This window comes from Oncorhynchus nerka, linkage group LG20 (assembly GCF_034236695.1).
Source record: "Oncorhynchus nerka isolate Pitt River linkage group LG20, Oner_Uvic_2.0, whole genome shotgun sequence".
Lineage (NCBI taxonomy): Eukaryota > Metazoa > Chordata > Actinopteri > Salmoniformes > Salmonidae > Oncorhynchus > Oncorhynchus nerka.
In genome coordinates, this window is record NC_088415.1 from 29,871,301 (window position 1) to 29,885,528 (window position 14,228).

The window sequence follows — 14,228 nt, forward strand, 5'->3', positions numbered from 1 at the left end:
TCTGACATCAAGCAGATTGGGGGATTAATAATTGGTCTATTTTGTGGCCTATCAGATCGCCCTGTTCTTCGCTCTCATATTTTATCTCCCTTTGACCCACTTTCCCTCTTACTTCTCCTGATCAGATAGGGGCTCAATCTCTCCTCTCATTCATCGCCTGTCTCCTATCTTTGCACTGCCGTTTGTTTCCCCATAAAGGCCGGGAGAAAGTCAACACTCCACCTCTTAATTCTCACAACTCTACAAAACATGGCATGCTCATAAACCTAAAATTCCTCAAATTCGCGAAGGAAGGTGCAAAAACTGGCAAGGAGTGATGTGGAGAATTGTCTTTACTACTGAAATTGTGTTTCCATTGTGATGTGATGCCAGAAGCACTGGAGCCAAAGTTTTAATGGTAAATAACAGCAGGAGCACTGACAAAGTGTTAAGAGATTGTATAAACCCCAATTACAAATGGTGCATAGTTGTGTAAACTTCAAGTTTTCAGAATTTAACAAAATAGGTCCCTCCACTCACAAAATGCTGTGTGTCTGTGTTTCCATGTTGTCACACTGTGAAGGTTGAGCGGTGTCATACAGTATTAGACTTGTCATCCATTTGTCCGTCTCCACCTCCTTTACTCGTTCACCTTCCTTCCTCCCTTATTCCTATTGCCTTGTCCACTGCCAAAAATGGTCAACTAACCTTTCTTTGCAGCTTTGCCCAATCGATTTCAATGACACTGTTCCAGAAAGACATGTGAATCTCAGAGGAGCACAACTACTCTTCCACAGAGATTTCTAGGGTATGTGCAAATAAGTGAAAACAGATAGCCAGTTTGGTTGCGTAACCTATGCTTACTGAGAGAAGATAGAAATGTGTCAACATGAGCTGGTGTGCGATTGAAATGATTTCCCTTACTCTGGTCCCCCTGTAACAACATGTGATGTGAATTGCATATAGCACAGACACTCACCTGATCCATCACAGATTTATGTTTACTATGTTACGTCTAGTCTATGAGACCAGACTGGTCAAACAAAACAATATTATTTTTGGAAACTCCTTATCTTTCATAGAGCAGCCCCTATCTTTTACTGTTTTGTACAGACTCTGTGTTTAATTACTAGGTGTGTGGTGGAGTGTTCTGTTACAATGGAAATAAGCTTGGCTAATGTGGTGCACTGAGGTCTCTAGACATCAGACCTTTCCCACTGGGCATAGAAGTAATTTCAACCTCTAGTTTTGATTTCAGTTGAAACCTGGTTGAGTTGTCAACTAATCTGAATTCAATGTGAAATCAACAAAACATTTCATCATGTCACTGGATTAAGGTAAAAATGTGGTTTAAAAAATCCAAAATTCCCTTACATAACTTTTAGCAAATCCAATCAGTTTTTCACATTGATTCAAATTATTCACATTAAGTTATTTTGTTGAAATGACGTGGAAACAATGTTGATTCAACTAGTTTTTGCCAAGTGGCTTGTTCCTTCTCTTAATTCCCACTTTTGTCTTCTACCCTATTCCTACTCCTCCTCACCTCTCTCGCTCTCTCTACAAAAGCTGCCTGCTTTTCACTCTCATATAGACCCCATCCCAATATCACATTCTCCAAGTCTCCCCTGAGGCACTATAGGCTGATGCGATTCAATTAAAAATAATATTTAATGGAATTTAGTTTGACTACTTGAGCAAACCTGATGCTGAAGTCCAAGAACTTGACCCCATTATTTTTGTCCACCAGTCAGTGAACAGTTTGTCATCATACTGTAATTCTATATTTAGAATTTTTTACATGATCTTATAGTATCATATTTAACTAAGCATGCACATACACATTAAATAGAATATAGCCTACATTAGGGTTGTCATCTTGAGGAGGCACTCTTATTAAAATGATTTTGGTGCTGAAAGTCAGTGGCCCTCTGGTAATAAAAGTATCCATAATTACAACGGCTCATAACTGAAATTCGTAGTTCTAATAGGATAAGTGTACAGAATCCAGATAATTATACCGTTGGCTAATTTCAAAGCTTAAAGTTACAATTCTTCTTTATGTTTCACATTTTCAAGACTCTTCACTTTTTTGCGTGATTGACTACTCGCCATAAAATGTAAAGATAACCTTTATGAGAAAATGGGCACCTTTCCAGAGCAATGACGTTTGGCGAGAGCTCTCTTGAGCTTATTGCTATTCGAAGTCTCTTCAAAGACTGGAAATAAAGACGCTTGAACATTGGAAGGGGAGGACCTGGACACGGGACTGGAGTCAGGGCGAAGAACCGACTTGAACACTCACGCCCTAGTTCGCTCAAAGCGCCTTTTACCTCACAAACTCACGGAGGATACCCGAGCAACCAATTTCCTGGGGAAAATATTACGAGAATAAAATGTTCCAGAAAAACAGAAACAAAACTGGAAAAGTCTGAGTGAAAGTGAGGATATGTGAAGTTCCAATCTTTTTATAGCCTATTAGAAGCTCGAATGTAAGCCTGATTACCATTTCACTTGGAGCGACGGTCCAGGCAATGGACACTTTTTTGGAGGAAGCCCTTTCGATATCGTCATAATTCTTTACACTGGAATTGATCACAATTAACCCTTGCAATGAAGGGTCGGTGTTTATTTACTTGCATGCTGGTTTGCGTCTTCCTGTGGTCGTCCAGTGGTCAAAACTCCGCACCAGAAGCAGGTGAGTTTTGCAGGTGATTGTCGGTGTTCTGGTGGTGGGTGGATGTTATAGCCTAGTTCTACATGACTGACAGACTAGGGAGGAGAGGTGCAGTCAGAGTATCTCCAACTGGTGTTATTAGATTGGCACAATAATTTTTATCATAGACTACTGTTCATAGGTTACTGTCAAAATTGTAGAAATTCTATGTTGATACCTGTTCCTGGATTTTAATGAGAAGTTTAACGTTTAATGTTAAATGTATTTATGCATATGATTTATGGTGATGTAAATTAAAACATCTAATTGATTATAACACCATAATAATTACTGAACGCTTGTTACAACCATGCTTGTGTTAGCTAGAGCTCATAACCGTAGTGGTGAAAACTAAACTAGGTGGTGAGTCAATTCAATCTGTCAGTGGTCTGTTTTTATGACTCAGTGTAAGGGTATAATGTACAGAACATTACACTTCTCACACCCTCTTCCATTTATAGACAAGACATGTTTTGACTAAGAGCCTAATTACTTTCTATGCATCACACTCAAACATAGAAATGCTTTTAATACTAAGGACTGGCTGAGAAGCACAATTTATTCAGGTTTAATCTTCTGTGATGTATTTTGATCCTACATATAGCCTACTGATGTTTTTTCATTTTTATTTATTTAACCTTTATTTAACTAGATAAGTCAGTTAAGAACAAATTCTTATTTACAATGACAGCCTACCCCGGCCAAACCCAGACAACGCTGGGCCAATTGTGCGCCGTCCTATGGGACTCCCAATCACTGCCTGTTGTGATACAGCTTGGTGATATAACCACATCATGTTTTAGAATCAAGAAGAACTGCGGATGAGGCCTTTTCTATCACATCTGGGCTGTCAATCTGAAGTACACACCTGTGTGTGTGTGAGCTTCCATGCATGTGTGAAACAGGTCTAAAGTGTTATGGTCAGTTACTCCCATGCTCATCAAGGTTATGGGGTTTCATCATTTACATTCAGTGGAACCATTCATATATTAGTCAAACTTGTTCATGGTGGACTGTAAATCTAATACTGCGATAAAGCTAATACTGTACAAAGCAAATATTTGGTTTACAATCAATAGGCATGACCAGAGAGACACATACATACTGTAAATACAGTTTACAGGCGCTTTAACCTGGAGGCCACTAAGGCAGCTGGAGGAGTACAAAGTCCAAACAAGAAGACAGATGTAGCGAATTCTTTAGGAAGCAAGAGAGTGAAAGAGAGAAAGGCAGTGTTTTCACACTCACTGCAATTCGTCCTTCAACACTACACACTTGTCAGTACAACCACCACAGATCGAGCGTCAAATTAAAGCCTGAAGAAATTCACTTTTAAGGGCCCAAAGAAAATAGTGCATTTCAAAAGTACTCATAGCTGGACAACGAACTTAGCATGTTTCGCTCTCGCTTTCTCTCTCTTTCTCTCTTTCTCTCTTCTCTCTTTCTTTCTTTCTCTCTCCCTCACTCTTTCTGCTCTGAGCACATATGCTACTACTGCACATTCTTCCTCTTCTCTCAAATGGAACTGCAAAAACACACCTCCCCCTTGTCCTCTCTCTCTCTCTCTCTCTCTCTCTCTCTCTCTCTCCACCTCCAACCCCTCCTTATACCACCAATAGCTCCTACTGTTCACCCCCTCTCCCCTCTCTCCCCCTAACCCCCTCTCCCTTAAATGAGAAGCCATGTTTCGTGCTACTGTTACGAAATATGGAAAATTGGCAAATCTGGAATATTTGGCCTAGTCTTCCTAAATGTTGTGACAGCATCTTTCATCCATCCTTCATCCGCCCATTCCTACTCTGATCTATCTCACTTCATCCCTATTTTTTGTTTGTTTTGATCCGGTCTAATTTCTGTAATTACTTGGTTCTCACTCCTCCACTCATTTCTCTGTGTGGGTGTGCGCACACTTGCATGCATGCACACTCACACTGAACAGGGAGGGGACCACTGGAAAAAGTTAAGGGAGGGAGAAGGAATCAGAGGGAGAGAGAAAATAGAGAGAAAGTTGGAAGTGGTAGTGGGTTTTTCCACAGATGCTCCACACCGTCTTTTTTGCTCTAGGATTGTACTGTACATATCCCCGTAAATATGTGTGGCTATGAGTTTGCCACTTCTCAATGGGAAGTTTGTAGGTTAACTATCTATACCACTATGTTTCCCACATACACTAATTGTTGTCTATCTCACACACTTATTATAAGCACTATGCTTATAGAAATTCACCCACCATGAAGTGGGGGAAGAGACAGACTGAGAAGGTGTAAATATTGCTACATTTAATCTCTAGGAGCATATTCTCATTCATTTTCACATATTATTAGCATGATAATCTGTAGCCTATACAGGCAAAAAAGTATTTAGTCAGCCACCAATTGTGCAAATTCTCCCACTTAAAAAGATGAGAGAGGCCTGTAGTTTTCATCATAGGTACACTTCAACTATGACAGACAAAATGAGAAAAAAAATAAAGAAAATCACATTGTATTATTTTTAATGAATTTATTTGCAAATTATGGTGGAAAACTTTTGTTATTGACCAAGTACCTATTTTCCACCATAATTTGCAAATAAATTCATTAAAAATACAGGCCTCTCTCATCTTTTTAAGTGGGAGAACTTGCACAATTGGTGGCTGACTAAATACGTTTTTGCCCCACTGTATGTATCTATATTCTCGTATAGCTGTAAAAATCTACTGAATGTGTGTCCACCACCTGTAACCTTTCCTCTCCTCTTAGTGTTGAACTGCTGTGAGGGTGACGTCCTCTTCCTATTGGACTCCTCGGGCAGCGTCTCATCCTATGACTACTCCCGCATGCTGGGCTTTTTGTCCGAGCTCCTCCTTCCATTCTCATTGGGTGAGGACCAGGTGAGGGTGAGCCTTCTGCAGGTGGGCACCCAACCCCGCCTTGAGTTTGGTTTTGACAGCCACAATAGCCAAACTGGCCTACAGGGGGCGCTGGGGAACACCAAGCCTCTGAGGGGCGACACCAACACTGAGGAGGCCCTCAGGATGGCCAAGGACTGGGTGCTGAAGCCCGGGGGTGGTGCGGGGGCCAGGGAAGAACTCCCCAGAGTTCTAGTGTGGCTGACGGATGGGGTGAAGCCGGGTGATGTGATTGGACCAATGGAGAAGCTGAGAGAGGAGGGCGTGGCCGTTCTGGTGATCTCCACGGGCCACGGGAACTACCAGGTGCTGCGGCAGGTGGTCACCCCTCCTGTGGAGTCACACCTGTACTTTGTGGACATCGACGATATGAGTATCATCACTGAGGACCTGAGGGATGCCATTATTGGTGAGTGCGTGTGGGGTTCTGTGTGTGTGTGTCCATTTTGATTCCACAATTGACTGCAACTAACATGGACCTGACACCTTCTTTTGAGCTCTACTATAAACTGTGCTGCTGTACAAATCCATGTCTCTGTGCTACTCCTTTATCACATACCCACTCCTAGAGACAGTGGGACATAGAGGGAAGAAGAGACCGTGTGTTTTAGACTGTAATGAGAGAGGGGGGACTATTAATAAAGACATTATTCAACCCAGCCCCCTCTACCGTGCCCCCCTACGGTGCCAGACAGATATATATATATAGACAAGACGGTATTTTTCTGGTCAGATAGGGTAACAGTCATATCGACACACAGGCACTTCCAGTAAACATATGTAGCTCTAAGACATGATGCATAGTGATGGGCGGACGCAGAGTGTAAATACAGTTTGTTTACGACACAGAAGGAGAATCCAGGGTCCCTTTAGCGAGTGCCTGAGGTTCCTTTCCGCTGATACTGAAACCTGAATACTGGTTTGCTATTTGTTACAGTGGTATCCTCCAGAACTGGTTTGTCTATTTCGAGGGTTTTTATGGTACAAGTTGTGAATGCATTGGAGAACCCACAGTTTGTCTGTCTGAGCTCCTCTCTTACTGGCGTGTCCTCCACAACTCATCCCTTTCCTCCCTCTCTTTTCTGCCATCCTGTTCTGGTTATCCAAGTATGAATGTTTGCCAGTGAGAGAAGGGAATCTGCACACTGTGTTAATATGGTATGGTACCGCCATCGTTTCAATATAAATTTCCATTAATTCCATTCCAGCCATTACAATGAGCACGTCCTCCGATTTAAAGTGATTTAAAGTGAAACGAGTCTCCACTGGAGGTGTATATTGCACCAGTGGTTCAGTCCTTCGGTCTCAGTCTGTTTCTTCTCTAACAGAGATTCTCCGGGCTGAACGGCTCCAGGTGCGAGACGTGTCCACAGACAGCGCCATGCTGCAGTGGCGTCCAGTTCTGGCCGGTTTGACCGGTTACTATGAGATCCGGTTTGGACCGGCTCCCAGTCTAGGAGTGAGCGAAAGAGAAGCAAGGGGGCCTGGGACCAGCCCCAGTACCAGTGGTAGTCATTACCAACGACTGACCCGGCCAGGGGACTCCAGCATGGCAAGGCTGATGGACCTGAAACCAGACACCACATACATGGCCACACTGACTCCCAAGTCCAACCTACAGGTGCTCAACCCCCTCTCTGTCACCTTCACCACTAAGCCAGGTAAGAGGAGGTGGCACGTTTACATTGGACATTTACATTGTTACAATTAACAATGTTGACTTGGAGTGTGATGTCTTTAGGGTTGTGTCCAGCATGGGCATCACACTGTATATCGAAAATTCTTGAAGATGGAATCCGCAGTAGGGGAAACAGCACCACTGTCCAATGTACGGCCGTTGTTATTGTTTTTGTTTTGTTGACAAGGTAGAGCGGCGGAAGATTGTGCCTCGTTGTAAAATTAGTACATGTGCTGCTGTTCTATCGCACTTGCAATGATGTCAGACGGGAAAAAAACTGTGTTGGTTGTTTGTAGTATCTTCTTTGTTGTAATATCAGAAACGGATGTGGCAGTTCCCCCGTTAAGGATTCCAGCTTTCACTTCCACTTTAGAATAAAATCACCTGGTAAATCATCATATTATATATATTTTATTATTACATACAGTTGAAGTGGGAAGTTTACATCCACTTAGGTTGGAGTCATTAAAACTCCTTTTTCAAACACTCCACAAAATTCTTGTCAACAAACTATAGTTTTGGCAAGTCAGTTAGGACATCTACTTTGTGCGTGACACAATTAATTTTTCCAACAATTGTTTACAGACAGATTATTTCACTTATAATTCACTGTATCACAAGTTTACACACACTAAGTTGACTGCCTTTAAACAACTTGGAAAATTCCAGAAAATTATGTCATGGCTTTAGAAGCTTCTGATAGACTAATTGAGTCAATTGGAGGTATACCTGTGGATGTATTTCAAGGCCTACCTTCAAACTCAGTGCCTCTTTGCTTGACATCATGAGAAAATCAAATGGAATCAGCCAAGACCTCAGAAAAATAATTGTAGACCTCCACAAGTCTGGTTCATCCTGGGAGCAATTTCCAAACGCCTGAAGGAACCACGTTCATCTGTTCAAACAATGATACGCTAATATAAACACTATGGGACCATGCAGCTGTCATACCGCTCAGGAAGGAGACGCATTCTGTCTCCTAGAGATGAATGTACTTTGGTGCGAAAAGTGCAAATCAATTCCAGAACAAGAGCAAAGGACCTTGTGAAGATGCTGTAGGAAACGGGTACAAAAGTATCTATATCCACAGTAAAAACAAGTCATATATCGACAACCTGAAAGGCTGCTCAGCAAGGAAGAAGCCACTGCTCCAAAGCCACCATAAAAAAGCCAGACTACGATTTGCAACTGCACATGGGGACAAAGATCGTACTTTTTGGAGAAATGTCCTCTGGTCTGATGAAACAAAAATGGAACTGTTTGGCCATAATGACCATCATTATGTTTGGAGGATAAATGGGGATGCTTGCAAGCCGAAGAACACCATCCCAACCGTGAAGCACGGGGGTTGCATCATCATGTTGTGGGGGAGCTTTGCTGCAGGAGGGACTGGTGCACCTCACAAAATAGATGGCATCAGAGGAAGGGAAATTATGTGGATATATTGAAGCAACACTTCAAGACATCAGTCAGGAATTTAAAGCTTGGTCTCAAATGGGTCTTCCAAATGGACAATGACCCCAAGCACACTTCCAAAGTTGTGGCAAAATGGCTTAAGGACAACAGAGTCAAGGTATTGGAGTGGCCATCACAAAGCCCTGACCTCAATCCTATAGAAAATGTGTGGGCAGAACTGAAAAAGCGTGTGCGAGCAAGGAGGCCTACAAACCTGACTCAGTTACACCAGCTTTGTCAGGAGGAAGGGGCCAAAATTCACCCAACTTATTGTGGGAAGCTTGTGGAAGGCTACCCAAAACATTTGACTGAGGTTAAACAATTTAAAGGCAATGCTACCAAATACTAATTGAGTGTATGTCAACTTCTGACCCACTGGGAATGTGATGAAAGAAATAAATGCTGAAATAAATCACTACTATTATTCTGACATTTCACATTATTAAAATAAAGTGGTGATCCTAACTGACCTAAGACAGGGAATCTTTACTAGGATTAAATGTCAGGAATTTAGAAACTGAGTTTAAATGTATTTGGCTAAGGTGTATGTAAACTTCCGACTTCAACTGTATCACTTTGTCTCCTTAGAGGTGTTGAGCCCGACTGTGGTGACGGTGTCTGACTCAGGGGCCAACGGTGTGAGGGTGAGCTGGGGTCCTCTGCAGCCAGAGTCTGTCCAGAGCTTCCAGGTGGAGTACATGGCCCTGCCGGGGGGGAAGCTCCACATGACTACTGTGGGCCAAGGGCAGAACTCCACCCTGCTGACTAACCTCCAGCCAGACACCCAGTACCTGGTCACCGTGAGCGCACGGCACTCCTCTGGCCGGGAGAGGGCCATGTCTGTCAAAGTGTGCACTGAGGAGGGTAAGGAGCATTGAGCATTGAGGATATAGACTTAGGTATGAATGGTATTAGCCTTAAAGCTTAAACTGAAGTATTAAAAGGGGGAAATGCAAAATTGACTATTATACTTCACATAGAACTGTATAAATGCAGCACATAGGCCTTATTCCCTCCCTCCCTCCCTTCTCAGTGAGGCCGGCTCTAGCAGACCTGCAGCTGACCACGGTGGGCAGTGACTCTGTGCAGGTGGACTGGAAAGCCAGCGTGGACGGCCTCAGGGGCTACTGGCTCACCTGGGAGGGACAGGGCATCCACGGCTCTACTGCCGCCCCGCGCTCCTCCCTCTACTTGCCTTCCAACTCACTGTCCACACGCCTCACACACCTGCCCCCCGCCACCCGAGTGTGTGTGTCACCCGTCTACCGGACGGCACGCGGGGAGGGGCTCTGCTGCATGGCCCAGTTTCATTCAGGTGAGAGGACAGCATGCTGCCATTTTGAATAAGGAAGTGAACCCTTTCAGCACTGCTGGTTGGGGTCAGTTAATTTCAGTTGTTGAGTTGGTCAATTGGAGCGGGCATGGAATTTTTTGGGGCATTTCTAATTGGATCCTAGAATTTGCACTTTTAAATGCACCCAAGCCATCTCTCTGTTTGGATAAGGATGACTTTTGAATAGCATTTTGAATCTGAAGAGGAGCAGTAGCCTATTTTTTACCTACATTTCAACAATGATCCACTTATAGTGTGTCACCAAAACTTCTGATAATTTTTGGGAAACAACTGTCTGACCCCAAAGTAACCACACCAAAAATGTGTGGTTGTGGTTGTGCCAACTGGGGTTTCCATAACAACTAGCTAACACTCTTGGCTTGCTACTGGGAATGTCTGGTATGAGATTTTCACGTGTGTCTGTTTCCTTCTTCCTTTCAGATGCATCGGTTTGGGGCCACAGATCATAACATTGCTGAGCTCAACAGGCACTATGCCAAGGATGGAGGGATGAAGGAGAAGAAGAGATAGAAGAACAATGCATCTGAACTTGCATCCCTCCTTCAGTTCATTTTCTCTTTTCTGGACAAGACACAAGGCCTTTTGCTTACAAAGCACTGTCTAATAGATACTGATACGATAGATAGATTGATAGATAGATAGGCTTGCTGTACTATAAAGATCTTGCTCTATTAGTAAGCACCCTAACTGAGTTGGGTTGCTATCTCCAGCGATATAGACATCTTGATTTTCACATTTACTTTACATTGCCTAAAACCTCACACTGTAAACATGTTTGTTTTAGATATAAGATGTAGAGAGTGGCCAAGCATATCAGTGTAGATCGAGGTCATTCTGCTTGATGGTATTTTGCATAATGTAGTTTTAATCAACAAGACCCACTGGGCACAGACATGGTGATTTACTAACTTGAATTCAACAGAAAATGTCACCAAGTCGTTGGATTTAGGTTAAAAGTTGGGTGGGAAAAACATGAAATTCCCTTACATTGATAACTTTTAGCAAATCCAATCAGTTTTCCACGTTGATTCAACATCATCTCATACATTTTTGATGTTGTTGAAATGACGTGGAAACAACGTTGATTCAACCAGTTTTTACCCAGTGGGGAGGAATGTATTTTAACAAAATGTTCTAGCTTCTACAATACACAAGGAGCAACCATGTTTGCAAAATAATCTGAATATTTCCCAAAGCACCCACTCGTAATGTTTTAGTAACACTTTTTACATGTGTGTGCCAACTCACTTTAATTGAAGGGCAAATGGACACAGAATCCTTAATAACAGAGGAACCCATCTAAACCAATGAAAAATCTGATTCTCTACATGGCTGCACTGATAAAACCACAGACAAGATGTTCTACCAGTGAGATGTTGCAGATGATTTTTCGATAAAGGATCAATCTGATATTTTCCAGGATTGTTTTGACACATCACTACCAAGACTTATACATGCAGGACTTACATTGGATGATGTTGTATATTCAGTGATACAGGTTGGCCATTTACCAACGGTGCATAGATCTGCAGAGGAAATAGAAGAATTCTTCTACCAAATTCCTTGGACCGTATTCATACTGTAGGTGTAATGTTTCGACATCATTTCAACTTCAAAAGAGCTAAGCGATGTCGTTCAATAAACGTGGAGAACGGATTGGATTTGCAAAAAGTCATCAACGTAAAGAAATTCTGTCTCTTTTTCACCCAACTTTTAACTTAAATCCAATTGACATGGTGACATTTTATGTTGATTTCACATTGACTTCATGTTATTTGACAACTCAACCAAATGTAAATCAAGAATAGACGTTGAACTGACGTCTGAACTGACGTCTGTGCAGTGCGGTGGGTCTGTTATCAGCTGGTTTCTGCTGCCTCCCTGTGGAAGTTGTACTGATGCGTTTTAGATCCTTTTCAGATGGTTTCAGTGTTGGTTTGTTCATATTCATTACATTGAGAGTTGTTCATCACTATATTAAATGAACTAGTTTTACAACATAGCGGATTTTCTTTGAGAATTATCATGCATATCCAAAGTGATTACAGGTGTAATACAATGTATTTGTTTGGTCATTTTTATTTTCACTCCTAACTAACTGCATCACATTTTTTTGCATTAACATTAACTGCATTAACTTCCAGAACTGTCTCTTAGTGCCTAGTATTGATGGATGCTGTTGGGTTGTTGCAGTCACCTCTCACAGTGGTACATCAGTTAAAGCACAGGGACTGAATGACTGACCATTTATTGAGGATCAGGATGCTAATTAGAGGAATTAATTGAGGAAGGGTTGATATCAAAAGGGATTGTAGAAATGATGATGAATATGAAACATTCATATCTGATTTGTGAGGAAAAGTTGGAAATAGAGGTTGTCAAAGGGTGAGTCTTATTTCATGGCCTTCCCCTGTAAGACATTCTAAGCATCTCTAACTCCCATTCTAATTTTCTCATCTCCTCACTCTTCTTTGCCATTTTTATCTCTGGCCTTAGTTATCTTTGTTTTTGTTATTATTTTGGTTAGGTCAGGGTGTGACATGGGGGATTTATGTGTTTTGTCCATTCTAGGTAGTTTTGTATGTCTATGGTTGCCTAGATTGGTTCTCAATTAGAGGCAGCTGTCTGTCGTTGTCTCTGATTGGGAACCATATTTAGGCAGCCATGTTCTTTGGGTATTTTGTGGGTGATTGTCTTTTGTCTTTGTGTCATTGCACCAAATAGGACTGTTTCGGTTTTCACATTTGTTATTTTGTAGTGTTATCGTCTATATTAAACATGTTGAACACTAACCAAGCTGCATTTTGGTCCTCCTCTCCTTCAACGGAAGAAAGCCATTACAATCATGCTCATTTTCTTTTAATTGTCGCCTCTGCCTTCTCATCCTCGTCGTTCAATTGTTTTTTTTTCTCCTCAGCTCTCTTTTTTTGCATCTTTTGCATCTTGCTTCTCTTTTTCTCCCTCTCTCTTCTCCTGCTTATTTTTCCCTTTCCCCTCTGTCCTTTCATTCTCTTCCATTTTCTAAAAGTCTATCGTTCATTCTCTGTAGCTCCCAATGCTTTTTCTCCTCCTTTTCCGTTATCTCCAGTTCTTTCTTTTGCCTTTTCTCCTCTGCCTCCTGTTCTGCTTTCGCCATCCTTCTGCAATTTCTTGAGGATCTGCTATTTGTTCTTGAACTCCTGTTCTAGGAGTTGTCTTTGTTGTTTAACAGTCTCCTCCTGTGGGTTGGCAGTTCCTCACTTCTCCTCATCACGATCACTCTCAGGTCTCCTCTTTTTCACACATTCTTTTCGGTACTCCTTTCCCTTCCTTCTCTCCTCACTCTCACTTAGCTGAACAGAGACAGCAACTAGGCTATTACATTCCACTCCTGTCATTTGCTAAAGAGGTCCAGAGCAGGAGCAGCCATTGGTGAAAACAGCTGGAGGGGCTTGGTGTGTGTGGTACTGGAGGAGGGCAATGAGGGTGTCCATTGCAGGGGAGAGCTCCCCGGTCTGTCCAGGGGGAGGTGCAGATGCGTGTGGCAAGGGGGACAGTGGGGCATGCGGGGAGCTTGGTGCAGGCATGCCAGGTTGGCTCTGGCTGGGTGTTGGTGGTCTGGTCGGGCCTGAGTGGAAAATACCAGCTCTGCCGTGAGGAAGGATCGGCAGAGTTGGTGAGACGGGGCATGATGGAGGATGCTGACCACTGCTTCACCACGCCTCTCTGCGTGGAGACAGATAGATGGACGAAAAGACAGATCGGAATGAGGCCAGAGGCCAAAGCTGGTTAAAGATTACATTAGGGGTGATGGTCTGGCCTTACCCCCTCCAATATGCCTCTTAGAGTCTTCAGCTCCTCCCAGATCACATCATCAGAGGCTGACTGGGACAAGAATTCAGCACTGGCAGTTTATCCACACCAGCCCATATCACTCCGGGAACCACCAATACCAACTTTTTTTTTTCAATAGAGATGAGTTACATACATCTTTATGTGCACTAACTAATATCATAGGCTAATTAATTTGGGGTTCAACACGTGAGGAAGTGGAAACTCAAAACACATTAACTTTGTAGATCTCTAACTAAATATGCCACTGCTAGTAGCCATGTATTCATCCAACAGTAAATTGAATATTGCAGTTGTAGGCTACTACCCATGTGACCTTTAGGCC

The 14,228-nt window shown here is 42.6% G+C and overlaps 1 protein-coding gene across 1 annotated transcript; it reads left to right on the forward strand.

The window, feature by feature from the left end:
- The first annotated feature begins 2,188 nt into the window (after positions 1-2,188).
- Positions 2,189-12,868, forward strand: LOC115102249 (von Willebrand factor A domain-containing protein 1-like). Its single transcript, XM_029621981.2, has 6 exons — positions 2,189-2,677; positions 5,437-5,994; positions 6,914-7,246; positions 9,307-9,582; positions 9,752-10,033; positions 10,493-12,868. The coding sequence occupies exons 1-6, from the start codon at positions 2,593-2,595 to the stop codon at positions 10,519-10,521; spliced, it is 1,563 nt and encodes a 520-aa protein (XP_029477841.1). The 5' UTR covers positions 2,189-2,592; the 3' UTR covers positions 10,522-12,868.
- The last annotated feature ends 1,360 nt before the right edge of the window (positions 12,869-14,228 follow it).